General features: G+C 45.0%; 1 protein-coding gene across 5 annotated transcripts in view; it reads right to left on the bottom strand.

The window, feature by feature from the left end:
* The window catches only part of PHF3 (PHD finger protein 3), a 322,047-nt gene that overhangs the window by 127,785 nt on the left and 177,989 nt on the right, over positions 1–16,273 (bottom strand). For all 5 annotated transcript variants that reach the window (XM_063916746.1, XM_063916748.1, XM_063916749.1 and 2 more), the window contains one exon: positions 3,840–4,014. In XM_063916746.1, coding sequence (XP_063772816.1) covers positions 3,840–4,014 — 175 coding nt within the window. The remainder of the gene's footprint in view (positions 1–3,839; positions 4,015–16,273) is intronic.

The raw sequence follows: 16,273 nt of genomic DNA, 5'->3' as shown, positions 1-16,273 counted from the left end.
CCAGAAACCATGCACTATACTGGGGCTGCACGCAAACCCTACTTACAAAGTTAAATTATTTTTCATGAAAGTACATGACATAGTTGAACAAAGACAACCTTGCCATCATGTGTGCCGTATGGTTGGGATACCTGCCTAAGATCTGCTTTCCATCACTGCATTTAGGAGTTGTACATAAGAGGACACCAGCATGCAAAAAAGCCACCAAGTGATATTGTAGAATAACATTATCCTCCTTTGAGATGGGGCCTCTGGACCCACAGTTTGAGGTCTGCTTAGAGGTAGTTAATGATAGCTCTTAATAACCTGGGATTATGAAGATCTTCAGATTTGACCCACAATACCTCTTCATGCTCATAACATTATCAATGGACAAGATATTTGGGAGCTCACTTGTTGTGGTCCAGGGAAATGTAACAGGTGGGCTTATTCAACACAGTTGAAGTGCCTTTCTAAATGGAGTATCTTTACACTTACGTTTGTGCGCCTGCGCAGAAGTGGGAGCACACACTGTCTGTAAAAACTCATCCCCCAAACACACCTGAAGAACTTGCATTCCTTTAATTTAGTGAATAGATAAAAAATGTTTTGTTGATTTTTAAATACAATTTTCCTGAATCACTAAATATGAAAGCTCTTATAGCAAGTGATCCCAACATGATCCCAAAATAAAACTTTTCTTTGATTGCCCCAGTAAAAATAAATGTCCGAGTTTGGCTGGCATTCTGCACAGCCACTGGACTTAGGCTTCATTACATCACTCTATCCTTGTGTATCAATGCCTATTTCCCCACAGATTGTAAGCTTGCGAGCAGGGCCTTCCTACCTCTATGTCTGTCTGTTTTTACCCAGTTTTGTTCTATTACTGTTGTTCTAATTGTAAAGCGCAACAGAATATGCTGCGCTATATAAGAAACTGTTAATAAATAAATAAATAATAAATCATGGCCTAAGAATGAGTATAAAGAAGTCTCGTCTACTAGTAATTATTTAGATGCTGTTCCTAGGAAGTACAGTATATGGTGTTATTATGTCGACAGAGTGCTCTCTGTATCCACATCTAAGGTTACACAGCATGAGATAGGTCATTTAGATTTTCCTCTCACTATCAGAACTTGAAAGAGTTTAATAATAGGCTGAGTTCTCTATATGAATAAAAATAATGTAATGCTGACTTTAACCTCTAGAGGGAACTGTTGCATCACTTTTCATGTTACAGTCTGATCCTAGAGCTAGAGCATGGGTCTTCAACCTGCAGCCCTCCAGCTGTCGTGGATCTACACATCCCAGGATGCCCTGCCTTAGTTTTAGCATGCCTTAATAGCAAAACTGTGGCATGGCATGCTGGAAGATGTAGTTCCACAGCAGCTGGAAGGCCGCAGGTTGAAGACCAATGACCTAGAGGATAACGTCAGAAGTATACAATTTGTGGCTAATGACATGTGGTTGTATAATTAGCCTGTGTTTCCTTGTGTTAGCTATGCCTCCAGTTGTATGGGATTGTAGGCTTATATACATTTCTAGCATTAACCCTGTCTCCTGTCTGTGAAAAGTGCAGTGTAGTTAAAATCTCACGACTCAGTAGACCTATAGTGCTATTGTCTCTCACTGCTGGTCCCATCGGCTGTCTGTCACAGGCTTCAGCCACTCCCCTAACACCTTAATCTGGAGCAGTCATTGGTGGTCAGCTGGGAGCTCCACTGCTGGACTGCACCAGCCCCGCCCCACTCTGCTGCTGCTACTCATGCTCACAGCAGGCACCGTATACTCCTAGTTTCAGGCGCCACTGTAACTTGCTGATCGTGACCAGGAACTGACGGAAACCGCTCTCAATGCAGCTGTAAACAGCCCTCTCAGGCTACACTCCTCCTGTTGCCTGGCCGCCCGCTTATAGCTCAGTCTATAGCTCAGTCGCTGGCTCAGGGTAGCCAAAGGGTGAGCGCTGGAGGGGGAATGCCAGTCTGCCGCCAACCACACTCCTTTTTATACCACTTGGACACCTGCAGCGAGGTAGCTTGCGGCCCCCCAGGTTCTCGCCATTGAGGCTCCGGCAGACACTGAGAGGTGGTACGTGGGTGCTCTAGATGATTCCAGAGACCCTTACAGTGCTGATAACCATTACCCACTTTTTTACACCCTATTCTGTACTACTCTGTAAACAGGTTCCGTCGCACACAGATATGCAAGTTTCATCTATCAAATTAATTAACAGTCTCCTGGTGCATCCTAGCTGTATCGTGTTGTATCTAAGACGCACTTTTAGCAAAAAAAATACACCCAACGCTATAAGGAGTCTCACAGGAGCGGTCAAGCTCACTAGGGACAGGCAAATCCTGCAGCATGGTGTACTGAGGCTAGGTGTATGAGGACACATCTGTAACTGCATGAAGTCAGTCAGCACTTCATTTAGTGCCAAATGAAGTATAAAGTAACAATGGGGCAGATGTATTAACCTGGAGAATTGATAAACCAGTGATAAGCGCGAGGTGATAATGCACCAGCCAATCATTACAGATTTGAAAAATGACAGTTGGGAGCTGTGTGGCTGGTGCGTTATCACCTTCCACTTATCACTTCTACATGCCTTATACATCTGCCCCACATTTTAGCTACTTGGCAGCCTTCTGCAGGAATCAATTGTGTATCATAATTTATCCCTGAGAAGGGCTGCCATGCAGCTCTAATGCACTAGATATTGTTACTTTCTAATGCAATTAGGCAGATTGTCTGAACTAGAGGACACAATTTCAGGGACTCTAATAAAATCCTAGCTACTCAAATCCAAAAATGTTTGAATGAAAATGCTGTAGAAGAATTAGTAAATAGTAATCAGATTCACTGAAGAGAAAGTTGGGGACCTTACTTGGGCCAGATTAGGAGTGTCTTTGAGTATGCCTAGCAACTGTAGTTTCCAGGTGACTAAGGGGTCTATTTACTAAGCCTTGGATGGAGATAAAGGAGGAGAGGGGATTAGGAGGGGGTTAGGTTTTGGCACCACAGGGGAAAGGATAGGTTTTTGCTGCGGGAAAGGAGGGTCAGAGTTAGGAGGTAGGGAAGAGGGGGGGGAGTGGCATAGTTTACTAACCCCTGTCTGGATTTCGACAATCGTGATGCCGAAGTCAGTATTCTGACCGTCAGCATCCCGCCCGGCAGTATATCACACTGAACCCCATCGAACACATCATATAGTGTGTACCTCCCAAATCTGTCAAATATTGAATCAACCCATTGTATGTTCATGCTCTGAGGAAAGGTGATGGATTAAATGTGTGGTAGCTCTCGAGCCATTTTTCAGTCAAAAATAATATTAGAAAAGATGCACATTTAAATATAAATGGATAGTACTCCTATGGTAATGCCTTTAATAAGTTGGAATCTTGGTTGTCCAGCATATGTTATACAGTAACTCCAAAAGAATTTCTCCAAATGTGTTATCCCAGACATAATATACAAGTATAAAGTAAAATATGCCAACTGGTATTTGCATTTTTTTTAGATTATCAAAACTAATGAAGCACATGTGAACAAATCTAACACTGAAGCTATTGTCACCATCACATTTCGTTCTATTTTTTGCATTTGTCGCAGATAAATATATTGGTAAAGGCAACAGTTAACTTCAAATATTAGTAAACTTGCTACAAAGAAATCTTTACATCCTCAACCTTAGGCAATACAAAATAATATAACAATGACTTTCTGCCCTGTAAAAAGCAATTCCTCATCTAACATTACAACTTTAGCACCAGCATTATGATATATGTAATCTTGGTGATATTGCTTCTGTATTTTGTTCATATACCAATGTGCTTATGTAGAGATCTAAACTTTAGACATACCTTTTGACTAATATGTCTTTTAAAGAGTGACGAACACTTTGTCTTATTTGGTCAACAGATGGCTTTGGTGTAGAAGAAGTAGTAGTAGTAGTAGTAGTAGTAGTAGTAGGTATACCAGATGTCGAACCCTTTCTTTCTCGTTTCTTTCTTTTAATATCTATCTTTTCATTAACACCTGCATGAGAACGAAAATTAAATATGTTGAGGAAAGTAGGGAAGGTAACAATACTGGATATTTAAACTAAATGACATTGAACATATGGCTAAGACTGTAAATGCACTAATGTGCAACTTCAAAAATCAGCTTCTATGTTTGAGAAATAATATACATTATTTTTATCTGCTCTATTAGTAGATAAAAAAAAATTAGCATAAAATACAAATTATAAAACCAGTTCAAGGTTTTAAAATATACTAACAATACTAACCCTGAGGGAACGTTTTCTATGGACCATCGTACCTTAATACTCAGCACTCACCTATGATAACTATGGTGTCTTGTTTTGTATGTTTATGTAAGGTTGTATTTTTTGTATGTTTATTGGTGCGGCTGTAGGTATAAGTACAGGAGTCTTAGGGGTATATGCAATTAGCGGCGAATCGCGGCAAATTATCGCCGTTTTTTTAATTCGACACAATTCGACCGTCCAATTTCGGCAAGTGGTTGCCGAAATTCACCATATTCAATGGAAAACGGATTTGACAGTCCCGCGGGCGAAAAACGGCCGATTTGCGGGATTTTGCCGCGATTTTAAAAAACGGTGAAAAACCCGAAAAAAAATGGCGTGGGGTCCCCCCTCCAAAGCATAACCAGCCTCGGGCTCTTCGAGCTGGTCCTGGTTCTAAAAATGCGGGGGGAAAATTGACAGGGGATCCCCCGTATTTTTAAAACCAGCACCGGGCTCTGCGCCTGGTGCTGGTGCAAAAAATACGGGGGACAAAAAGAGTAGGGGTCCCCCGTATTTTATACACCAGCATCGGGCTCCACTAGCTGGACAGATAATGCCACAGCCGGGGGTCACTTTTATACAGCGCCCTGCGGCCGTGGCATTAAATATCCAACTAGTCACCCCTGGCCGGGGTACCCTGGGGGAGTGGGGACCCCTTCAATCAAGGGGTCCCCCCCCCCAGCCACCCAAGGGCCAGGGGTGAAGCCCGAGGCTGTCCCCCCCATCCAAGGGCTGCGGATGGGAGGCTGATAGCCTTGAGAAAATGTAAAGAATATTGTTTTTTCCTGTAGTACTACAAGTCCCAGCAAGCCTCCCCCGCAAGCTGGTACTTGGAGAACCACAAGTACCAGCATGTGGGAGAAAAACGGGCCCGCTGGTACCTGTAGTTCTACTGGAAAAAAAATATCCAAATAAAAACAGGAGACACACACCTTGATAGTAAAACTTTATTACACAACTGCCGACACACATACTTACCTATGTTGACCCGCCGACTGCCACAGTCTCCCGACAATCCGGGGTACCTGTGAAAAAAATTAGACTCACCTCAGTGTCCGGGAGATAATCCACGTACTTGTTAAAAAAAGAAAACGAACACCCGTACCAGCGGACTGAAAGGGGTCCCATGTTTACACATCAGACCCCTTTCCCCGAATGTGCCGGGACCCCACGTGACTCCTGTCACTGAGGTCCCTTCAGCCAATCAGGAAGCGCTTCTTCCGTGGCGCTCACCTGATTGGCTGTGCGCGTCTGAGCTCAGACAGCGCATCGCACAGCTCCCTCCATTACTTTCAATGGTGGGAACTTTGCCGTCAGCAGCGGGGTTACCCGCGGTCAGCCGCTGACCGCGGGTGACCCCACCACTAACCGCAAAGTTCCCACCATTGAATATAATGGAGAGGCTTTGCGATGCGCTGTCTGAGCTCAGACGCACACAGAGCCAATCAGCAGAGTGCAAGGACGTTGCACTCGCTGACTGGCTGAAGAGACACTTCTGTGACAGCTGTCACGGGGGTGTCCCCTTTCAGTCCGCTGGTACGGGTGTTCGTTTTGTTGTTTTGACAAGTACGTGGATTTATCTCTGGACCCTGGATCAGGTGAGTATAATTATCTTTTATTTTCAGGTACCCGTGGATTCTACTTGGAGAAGAGGACCGACTGCTTCGTGTCAACATAGGTAAGTATGTGTGTGTCGGCAGTGTGTAATAAAGTTGTACTTGTCACGGTGTGTCTCCTGTTTTTATTTGGGTATTTTTTTCCCAGTAGTACTACAGGTACCAGCAGGCCCGTTTTTCTCCCGCATGCTGGTACTTGTGGTTCTCCAAGTACCAGCTTGCGGGGGAGGCTTGCTGGGACTTGTAGTACTACTGGAAAAAACAATATTCTTTCAATTTTGACAAGGCTATCAGCCCCCCATCCGCAGCCCTTGGATGGGGGGGACAGCCTCGGGCTTCACCCCTGACCCTTGGGTGGCTGGGGGGGGGGAACCCCTTGATTGAAGGGGTCCCCACTCCCCCAGGGTACCCCGGCCAGGGGTGACTAGTTGGATATTTAATGCCACGGCCGCAGGGCACTGTATAAAAGTGACCCCCGGCTGTGGCATTATCTGTCCAGCTAGTGGAGCCCGGTGCTGGTTTTAAAAATACGGGGGATCCCCTGTCAATTTTTCCCCCGCATTTTTAGAACCAGGACCAGCTCGAAGAGCCCGAGGCTGGTTATGCTTTGGAGGGGGGACCCCACGCCATTTTTTTTCTGAATTTTACCATTCCATCTAAAAAAAATAAAAATATTATTTTCAAAAATATATAAATAATACTTGTGCCTCCAAAAAAGACAAACCAAGTACCTAATCCCGTCTAATATAAATAGATATGCTATTATCAATAAAAAAAAAAAACACAAAAAAAAACATGTTTTAAAATTTTTTTATTAGTTTCACCCACCAAAGTGTGGCGGATTGAAAATGTCGAATTTACTGTCTAAAAGCACTGTTGTCGAATTTCCAAACTTCAATTGAATATACTTTGGTCGAATTGCAGCACTTGTATCATTGCAGAAAAGTCGAATTTGACAAAAGTCGAATTTGACAAAAGTCGAATTTCAAAAAGTCGAATTTTGAAAGTCCGTTTTTTTGCCGGAAAGTACTGAATTGCATTGACGATTTTTTTTTTTTTTGCGAAAAAGTCCCGAAATTCGACAATTTCGGGAATTCGACCGCAATTGCATATACCCCTTAATACTGCAATAATACTGTTTATTGCTTGTGTGATACAGGAGGCACAATGCTGCTATTGGTACAGTTAACATATGCAAGAAACCTATTTGCAGATGTGGTTGCCTGGGAGGCTCCTTTAGAGTGCCTCTTTCCGTATTGTACTTTGTACATACGTTTCCCTACATGCACTTATAGTGCAACAACCTAGATGTTGTGCTGCGTTGGGTGACTTGCCTTTTACCGGTAGTGTTCCCCTGGATGAGTATAATGTTTGTCAGGGAAGTAAGTCATCTACTTGAGAGTGCATCTTCCCATAACATATTGTGTATATATGTCTCCCTTAGTAACACTTAAAATGTAACAACCCCAGTAGAATGATGGTTATCTGGGATGTGAATAAACTCCTTTTTAAGGGAGCCCTTCCATATATGTGTCCTATGTTTCCATGAACCTGGTGCAGTAGTTACTAGGGCGTCCCAAAATAGGTTTCTTCCATACACTGATTGTACCAAAAGGAGCACTGGGAATCCCATATCAAACAAGCAATAAACAATATGAATGGGGCCCTTCAATAATAAAAATTATATACCCACAAATCTGACTACCGTGTGGCATAACTAACCCTGGCTTACACACACACACACACATATATATATATATATATATATATATATATATACCGTATTTGCCGGCGTATAAGACGACCCCCAACATTTCCACTCAAAATATAGAGTTTGTTATATACTCGCCGTATAAGACTACCCCCTTCCACACACCAAATAAAACGTAAAAGAACATCAGATTTGTGACATACTGTATATTATGACCTGATAAGAGATTTGGATAGGGAGTATTTATCAAGGTATGCATAAGAAGGGGGGAGGGGGCGAGGAGAAAGTTGTAAAATGTATAAAAGTATACCCCTGTGTGCATTTAGTGTTACCGGTTTCACATGAGTGCCATTAGTATTAGTATTAGTGCCATTACAGTACCTGTCATTGTCACCATTGTACGGCCACAACGCGACTGCAGCGCCTCCGGCCAGTCCCTGCAGCTCCCTGTAATTGGCACTAGTGACCCGCCGCGGCCGCACTGGATATCGCGCGATACTGGATGGTGAGTAGAATGAGGTGGGCGGGCATCGGGAGGCCACTATGGGCACCGGGCGAGTATCGGAAGGCCACTATGGCAGCTATGTCTATCCCAACTGAAGTGCACCCGGCGTATAAGACGACCACCCCACTTGGAGGCATGTTTTTCAGGGCAAAAAAGTAGTCTTATACGCCAGCAAATACTGTATATATATACTACCCACGAAGCAAACACACGAAGCTGTCCGTCTCTTCATTCTTCTATTGAAAGTCTTGCGAGTGCCGCCTTCGTGGGTAGTATATTGGAGTCTATTTGACTTAAGGAGGGCACCGGAGCATTTTTGTGGGACAGTAAGTGAGTGCCGACCCATTTCTGCATATATATATATATATATATATATATATGTTGAAAACGGTCCGGCACTCCAATAACTGGTGCAATTGTCCCTGGTGCCCTCACTTTCTGATGGGTAGATGCAGTGCAAATGATGTGCGGCACTCAGGATTAAGGAAAAGAATCACCACCAGCGTTCTATCAACGTTTCAATTTTACTGAGAGATCCTGATGACAATTTTCTCAGTAAAATTGAAACGTTGATAGAACGCTGGTGGTGATTCTTTTCCTTAATCCTGAGTGCCGCACATCATTTGCACTGTATATATATATATATATATATATATATAAAAAGAGGATTTTGGTACTTACCGATAAATCCATTTCTTTGAATCCTCTAGGGGACACTGGAGTCTTATACAGTAGGGGTGTGAAGCTTGCAACCGGAGGTGTGGCACAATCTAAAATTAGCATTGTCTGCACAGCTGGCTCCTTCACATCCCTCATCCACCAGTTTGGAAAATTTGACTGAGAGAATAGGACATGATACTATAGCACCTGGCGGGGAACCGAACCGTACAACATATCAAACAGCATCCAAGAAACTCTTAACAGAAAAACCAACGCTGTTTGCACGAACTGTTTGAACAAGAACTTTGAACACAGCAGGTTGACAGCACCGAGGTGGGCGTCCAGTGTCCCCTAGAGGATTCAGAGAAATGGATTTATCGGTAAGTACCAAAATCCTCTTTTCTCTTTCATCCACTAGGGGACACTGGAGTCTTATACAGTAGGGGACGTCCCAAAGTTATCCCCAAGGGAGGGAGTGCTGTCGATGGCCTGCAAAACTAAACGTCCAAACTTAGAATCTCCGGACGCAAAGGTATCAAACCTGTAAAAGTTTGCGAATGTGTGGGCTGAAGACCACGTTGTCGCTCTGCAAAACTGAGAAGTGGAAGCACCTCTAATAGCCGCCCATGAGGCACCCACTGATCTGGAATTATGAGCACCAGTCTGAACCGGAACCTGCTTACCACAGGAAATATTAGCTTGCCGATTGGCAAGGCTATTCCATCTAAACAAAGACTGCCTAGATGCTGGCCAACCAGTCTTTGGACCATCGTAGAGAACAACCAATGGTCCGACCTTCTAAAGGACGACGTAACTTGTACGTAAATTCGTAAAGCTCGGACAACATCCTAAGACACGTCCCCATCTGCGAATCCCTGAAAGGATGGGACCACAATCGGTTGTTTAACGTGAAACCCCGAAACGACCTTAGCAAGGAAATCCGCTCATGTAAGGAGTTTTGCCCTATCCTTCTGGAAAATTAACAAAGGACTCTTACGTGATAGGGCTCCTAACGCCGAAACCCTTCTGGCCGAAGCCAAGGCAAATAATAACGTGACCTTCCAAGAGATATATTGCAGGTCTGTTCTTTCCAACGGCTCCAAAGATGGTGATCTCAAAAATTCCAACTACAAATTGAAGTCCCACTGCGCAGTGGGAGGGCGGAAAGGAGGTTGTATCCTCAGAACCCCCTGTAAAAAGGTTTGAACCTCTTGTAAGGATGCTAACCGCTATTGAAATAGGATGGAGAGAGCCGAAACTTGAACCTTCATGGAACCTAGTCTTAGTCCTTCATCTAGACCAGCTGGAATGAAAAGTAGAAGTCTGGATAAGTGGAAGTTCGTCGAATTCCACCCATGTTCCTGACACCAGTCCATGTACTTCTTCTAATGTCTGCAGTCGTACATGGGAGTAACCAGCTTCCTAGCAGCGATCATCTTTAGGAATAGCCGTTCTTGGTATCCCTCAGTCTTTTAAGATCCGAGTCTCAACAGCCACGCCATGAAACGTAGCCTGTTCAGGCCTGAGTGGAGGAACGGCCCCTGATATAGCCGGTCCTCCCTTCGAGGTAACCATCAAGGGTCCTCCGCTAGTATCCCCCGTAAGTCCGAGTACCAACCTCTGCGGGGCCAATTTGGTGCTATGAGAATTGCCCATACTCGCTCTCGTATTACCCTTTTTGGAGAATTCGGGGTGTGAGTGGGAAAGGTGGAAAAATGTAAACCTTCTGTAACACCAAGGAAGTGTCAGCGCGTCCACTTCGTCTGCTGCTGGATCTCTTGTCCTGGACACATACCTGGGCAGCTGATGATTTTGTCAAGACGCCATCAGGTCCACCTGAGGTAGACCCCATCTACTCACCATCATGTCGAAAAACTGTGTAAGCACCACTCGCCTGGATGCATGTCCTGGCGACTGTGATAATCTGCTTCCCAGTCCTCTGTTGACCGCTGACTATATCTTCGGCTAAGAGAAGCGCACTGTAAACTGCTCCCAGTTCGAGAATGGTTATGGGTAACCCGCTCTCCTGAAACTGATGGGTCTCTAGGACAACTTCCCCAACCTCAGACTGGCATTTGTTGTGAGAATCCTCCAATCCTAAAATCCGAATTTCTTGCCTGCTGCAAGGTTGTAGTGGAACGACCACCCAATTAAGGAGATCCGTATCTCTTGTGGAAATCGGATATTTCGATGCAGGAGCCAGTGTGACCCTTGTCCCTGATCAGTAAGGTTCATTGGGAATGGCCGTTAGTGAAGTCAGCCGTACTGTAGCCTTGAAAGACGCCACCATCATCCCGAGAAGTTGCACAGAGAGGTGCAGGGAGACCGTCTGTGTCCTCAGTACCCGAGATACTAGCCTCTGTATGTCCTGGATCTTGTTCTCTGATAAGAATGCCCTCAATCTTACTGTGTCCAAGATGATAAGATGTCTGAGCATCCTTGATGAGCCGTTCTTGAGAGGAGGCTTTGATCAGGAGATCGTCTCAATCCTGCCACCATTTCTGCCATGATCCTCGTAAAGAGTCCTGGGGCTGATGATAGACCGAATGGTAGGACCCTTAATTTGTAAAGGATCCTTCACCAGTGCAAATCTTAAGTAAGCTTGGTGGGGGTCCAAATCGGGATATGAAGGTATGCATCCCTTATGTCCATGGATACCATTAACTCTCCTAGTTCCAAACCTGCAATAACTGACTGGATTTACTACATCCTGAATCAGCAAACCGTTAGGAATTGGTTTAAAACTTGTAAAACTTAGTAATGGTCTGACCGGCCCATCCGGTTTTGCACTACCAAAAGATTTGAATAAAATCCCATTCCACTTTGAGGATCCGGGACTGGCGATATAACCCTTTGTATGTAGGAGTCTTTGAATTTGCCACCTGTAATGCTACTGCTCGCATCGGACACCTAATCCCTCGTGCTGTAAAGAACCGGACTATGTGTACGTTTCTGAAAGTCTATCCTGTCACTGGGAAATATCTTCCAATACTGCGCCCACCAAGGGGGACCCCAGTTGAGCAGAGAGACTGCCATGCCATGGGTTTGTCAGCAGGTTTGTTCTGCTTTCTGGGTGTCGACATTGAACGACTCCTACCACTGGTTCCACTAGTCTGTTGCTCCAAAACCTCTCCTGGCTCGGGACGACAGTGAACGAATGAATTTAAACACTGGTCCCAAGTAATCTCCACAAACGTGTGAAGTGGTTCTCGAGTAAGAAGTAGGTAGAAAGGTAGATAGGTAGATTTCACTGCAGTTGCCTGCAAAATATACTTGTCTAACTCAGGACCAAATAACATTCTCTGAGCCATAAAATTCTTCTAGCCGAAATGGCAGGAACCGAGATGCGGGACGTTATTTTATTAGCGCCCTTTAAAGCCTGGCACATATAAGTAGCTGATTCTCGAATATGCTCTGCTTACTGAGAAACCTCCTCCATGCTACCTATTTACGCCCAGTCCATGTGACAATGTGCTGGTACAAAAATTGCTTTTGATGAAGTGTGCGACCTGACATATCCTTTAAAGCGGTCACGCTAGGCCTAGGTGACATTGCCTTCTTTGAAAATCCCCAATAGGCGGCAACTTCCATTTAACCATTACACTTTTTGATAAAGGATTCTTAAATTCAAACCTCCTTGGCATTTGAAAGCGTTTATCAGGTTGCTTCCAAGCATTTGCCATCCGAGTCTGGATAGTTTGAGGAATAGGGAGCACTACTGGCAACGATTTGTGGGATACGACTCAATCGAAATCTCTCTGGATCCTTAACTTCTTACTCCCTGAAGTTTAAGGTCTCCATAACCGCTTCTATAAGGGAATCTAAACTCCTGATCTAAGGCAGACTTAATTATCTTGCCTCTTTATCTATAATAAGACCCTCTTCCTCCTTTGTGTAAGATGAGGAGGGTTCTCTTAATCGCCTTGTTCGCATTGCTTAATGCTTGCGCAGGAGGGATTAATTTAAATCAGAAATTCCTCCATAGTCCTTGAGAATCCCTCAGCCCTTTCCGACTGCTGTTTGCGGGATTCTGACATTTATTTTGAAATACCTGTCAGGGCTTGCTCCCATGACCTTGGCGGAGCCTTCCTCCCGTGCTGGGCGCCCTTAACTAGACAGGCAACGCATACCCGGGAGCCGCTCACCCTTGTGCTCATCTTACTACATTTTGTGCAAACATAATAAGTCTTAGTGTTCGTGGTAAGTGCTTTTGACATTTGAAGCAGTACCCCATAGAGCGCTCCTCAGTGCTTTCCCCCTTTATAATAGGAACAGAAAGACTGTAACGGGTGATGGGAGTAAAGGGACACTGGATTCATCTAGCTGGATCTTTTTATACACTACACACAAAACAAAAAATAGGATTTTGGTACTTACCAGGTAAATCCTTTTCTTTGAATCCATAGGGGGCACTGGAGTACTCTAGGGATATGGACGGTTCCACAGGAACTAGGCACTGAATAAGTTAAAATTTGAGACTACTTCTCCCCTCCATATCCCAGAGTACCTCAGTGTTTTTTTACTGAGCCGAACAGGAGCTATAGAGGTTAATGGAGAATTACATATAACAAACGGACAACAATAAAGTTGACACATAACGTTACTGACAACTATCAGTTGACACTAACCCAATAAACTTGCTAATTTGAACCAGTTGGTGAGAGTGTGTTACCATAAGATCCCCTGAACTTACCACAAGCCAGGAAAACTGCTCTGGGTGGGCGTCCAGTGCCCCCTATGGATTCAAAGAAAAGGATTTACCTGGTAAGTACCAAAATCCTATTTTCTTTTTCATCCACTAGGGGTCACTTGCGGCATCAGCATCTAGCTTTGGCCGTCTAGTGTTACAGGTGCCAAACAGCTCTCCCGCCCAGGGGGGAAACTTTGGTACGTCCCTAGAGTACTCCAAAGTATCAAACTTGTAAAAGCGCACAAACATGTGCACTGAAGACCATGTAGCCGCACTGCAAAAGCTGTGTCGTAGAACTCCACGACCAGCTGCCCATGAAATTCCCGGAGAACATGTGGAATGAGCTGTTACTGATGTAGGCGGCTGTAACCTAGCATGAAGGTAAGCCTGACGTGTGGTCAGTTTTATCCATCTGGATAAGGTCTGCTTAGAAGGTGGCCAACCCCTCTTGGCCGCATCATAGAGGATAACAACGTATCCGTCTTAGGAACTGTAGACGTTCGGAATACATAAACGCGTAATTCGCGTACCCCAACCAAAATTCCAGAATCTCCTGTTAACACAGGAACTACTATCGGATGATTGATGTGAAAAGAGGACCCTACATTTGGTAGGAAAGCGGGATTCGTCCAAAGTTCCGCTCTGTCATTATGAAACACTAAATACGGTGGCTTGCATGACAAGGCACCCAAATCTGAAACCCGCCCTGCCGAAGCTAAGGCTAGGAGAGAAATTGTTTCCCAAGCGAGAAACTTAATATCCACTTGTTGTAAGGGCTCGAAATAAAAAGACTATAAGCAATCTAAAACCAGATTCAAGTCCCATGGCGCAGTAAGTGGAGTGAAATGGAGGCTTAACTTTGAGGACACCCTGCATAAAGGTGTGTACCGACGGCAATAGAGCCAATCTTCTTTGAAAATAAATTGATAACGCAGATATCTGCACCTTTAGTGTGGATAAACGCCGACCTCCATCTAACCCCATCTGTAGACATAACAAAAAAGATGATGTCGGAACTTCCGAACTTTACACCAACCTATATAGGCACGCCAAATTCTGTAAAAATGAGCTGCTGTAACTGGCTTACTAGCATGCAACATGGTTGGTATAACCTATTCTGGAATGCCCTCTCTTTTTAAGAGGGCTGTCTCAACAGCCACTCCGTCAACGCCGCCGCGCTAAATCGGAGAAAAAGAACGGACCCTGTTGTAACAGGTCCGGACGCAGTGGGAGCGGCCAAGGAACGTCCGCGAGTAGACCGCGAAGATCCGAAACCAAGCTCTCCGAGGCCAATGAGGCGCCACCAGTATGACTTTGGTGGACTCTCTTTTGATCCGTTTTAGCAATAGAGGGAGCAGCAGAAAACGGTGGAACAGATATACGAGACTGTATGGCCACGTGATTGTGAGAGCATCCACCGCCACTGCCTTTGGATCTCTCATTCTGGACGCGTACTGGGGCGTTTGATAATTGTGGTGAGATGCCATCCGGTCCACTTGCGGGTAACCCCACCTCTTGACCAACATGTGAAACACTTCTGGATTTAATGCACATCCTGGATAAAAAATCCAGACAGCTGAGATAATCCGCCTCCCAGTTGTCCACTCCCGGAATGAATACTGCCGACAAAATCACCTCGGCCCAATTGAGGATACGAGCTTCTTCCCGCATGGCCATGCGGCTTTTCATTCCTCCTTGTTTGTTGATGTATGCGACCGCCGTCGCGTTGTCTGACTGCACCTGAACAGCCTGAGCCTGCAGCATGTGCACTGCTTGTTGTAGCGCATTGTAAATTGCCCGGAATTCCAGGACATTTATAGACAGCAATCTTTCGTGATCCGCCAAGAGACCCTGGAGCTGAAAATTTTGAACTACAGCTATCCAACCTCTGAGACTCGCGTCCGCCTTGAGAATTATCCAATTCCAGGCGCCGAACCGTTTCCCTGCGGTTAGATTCTGTACCTTGAGCCACCAGAGTAGCGACACTCTGGCCTTTGGAGACAACCTCACCCTGCGGTGAATCTGCAGAAGAGAGCCCGACCATTGTGCGAGCACATCCAGTTAAAAAGGACGAGAGTGAAGTCTTCCGAACTGAAGCGCTTCGAAAGCCGCCACCATTGTGTCTAATAGGCGAATGCACAAATGAACTGAGACTGTGCGTGGCTTAAGCACTAATTGTACCAGATGACGAATGACCTGTACTTCTGTTCGGGTAGGTAAATTCTTTGATTTACCGTATCGAGAATCATACCTAGGAATTGAAGTCGATGAGACAGAATCATTCAGGAATTCGCGTAGACAATGGTAGGAAAACAGATTCCCCCCCTCCCCCCCCCCACCCCCACCTGGTCTGTGATCTATTCTCGTCTGGAACGTAGCCAAAGTGGACGTTGTGTGCCACTAGCGAAGCTGAAACGCAAGAACCAACTGCCAACGTCACAGAAGCTGTAGGCAGCAAGAAGTGTAAGGTGGTCTTTATTTAGGGCAAACCTGAACTGGAGTGCCCTGCCACTAGAGCCTTGTTACCTCAAACCCTTACCAAAGCAGGGCGAAGCAACAGCCGTACTGCTGTATAGGGTACACTCCGATAGGTAGTTAAAAGCCCAATAATTGCAATTGTCTCTCATTGGAAATTGTTCAGCCTTCGCTGAGAACCTAACGTACTGGCCTGGTGCTATGGAGGGCTGGCGGCGAATCGACCGCAACAATTTAGCTGAAAACAGTAAAAAAAAATATATATATTTTTTTTCCCTCAGGCAGTACATGCGCCCGCATTTCCCCCCAAAGAGGACCGGTAAGGGTC

Source organism: Pseudophryne corroboree, chromosome 4 (assembly GCF_028390025.1).
Source record: "Pseudophryne corroboree isolate aPseCor3 chromosome 4, aPseCor3.hap2, whole genome shotgun sequence".
Lineage (NCBI taxonomy): Eukaryota > Metazoa > Chordata > Amphibia > Anura > Myobatrachidae > Pseudophryne > Pseudophryne corroboree.
The sequence above is the reverse complement of the archived record's forward strand: the minus strand, read 5'-3'. Positions and strand labels throughout refer to the sequence as shown.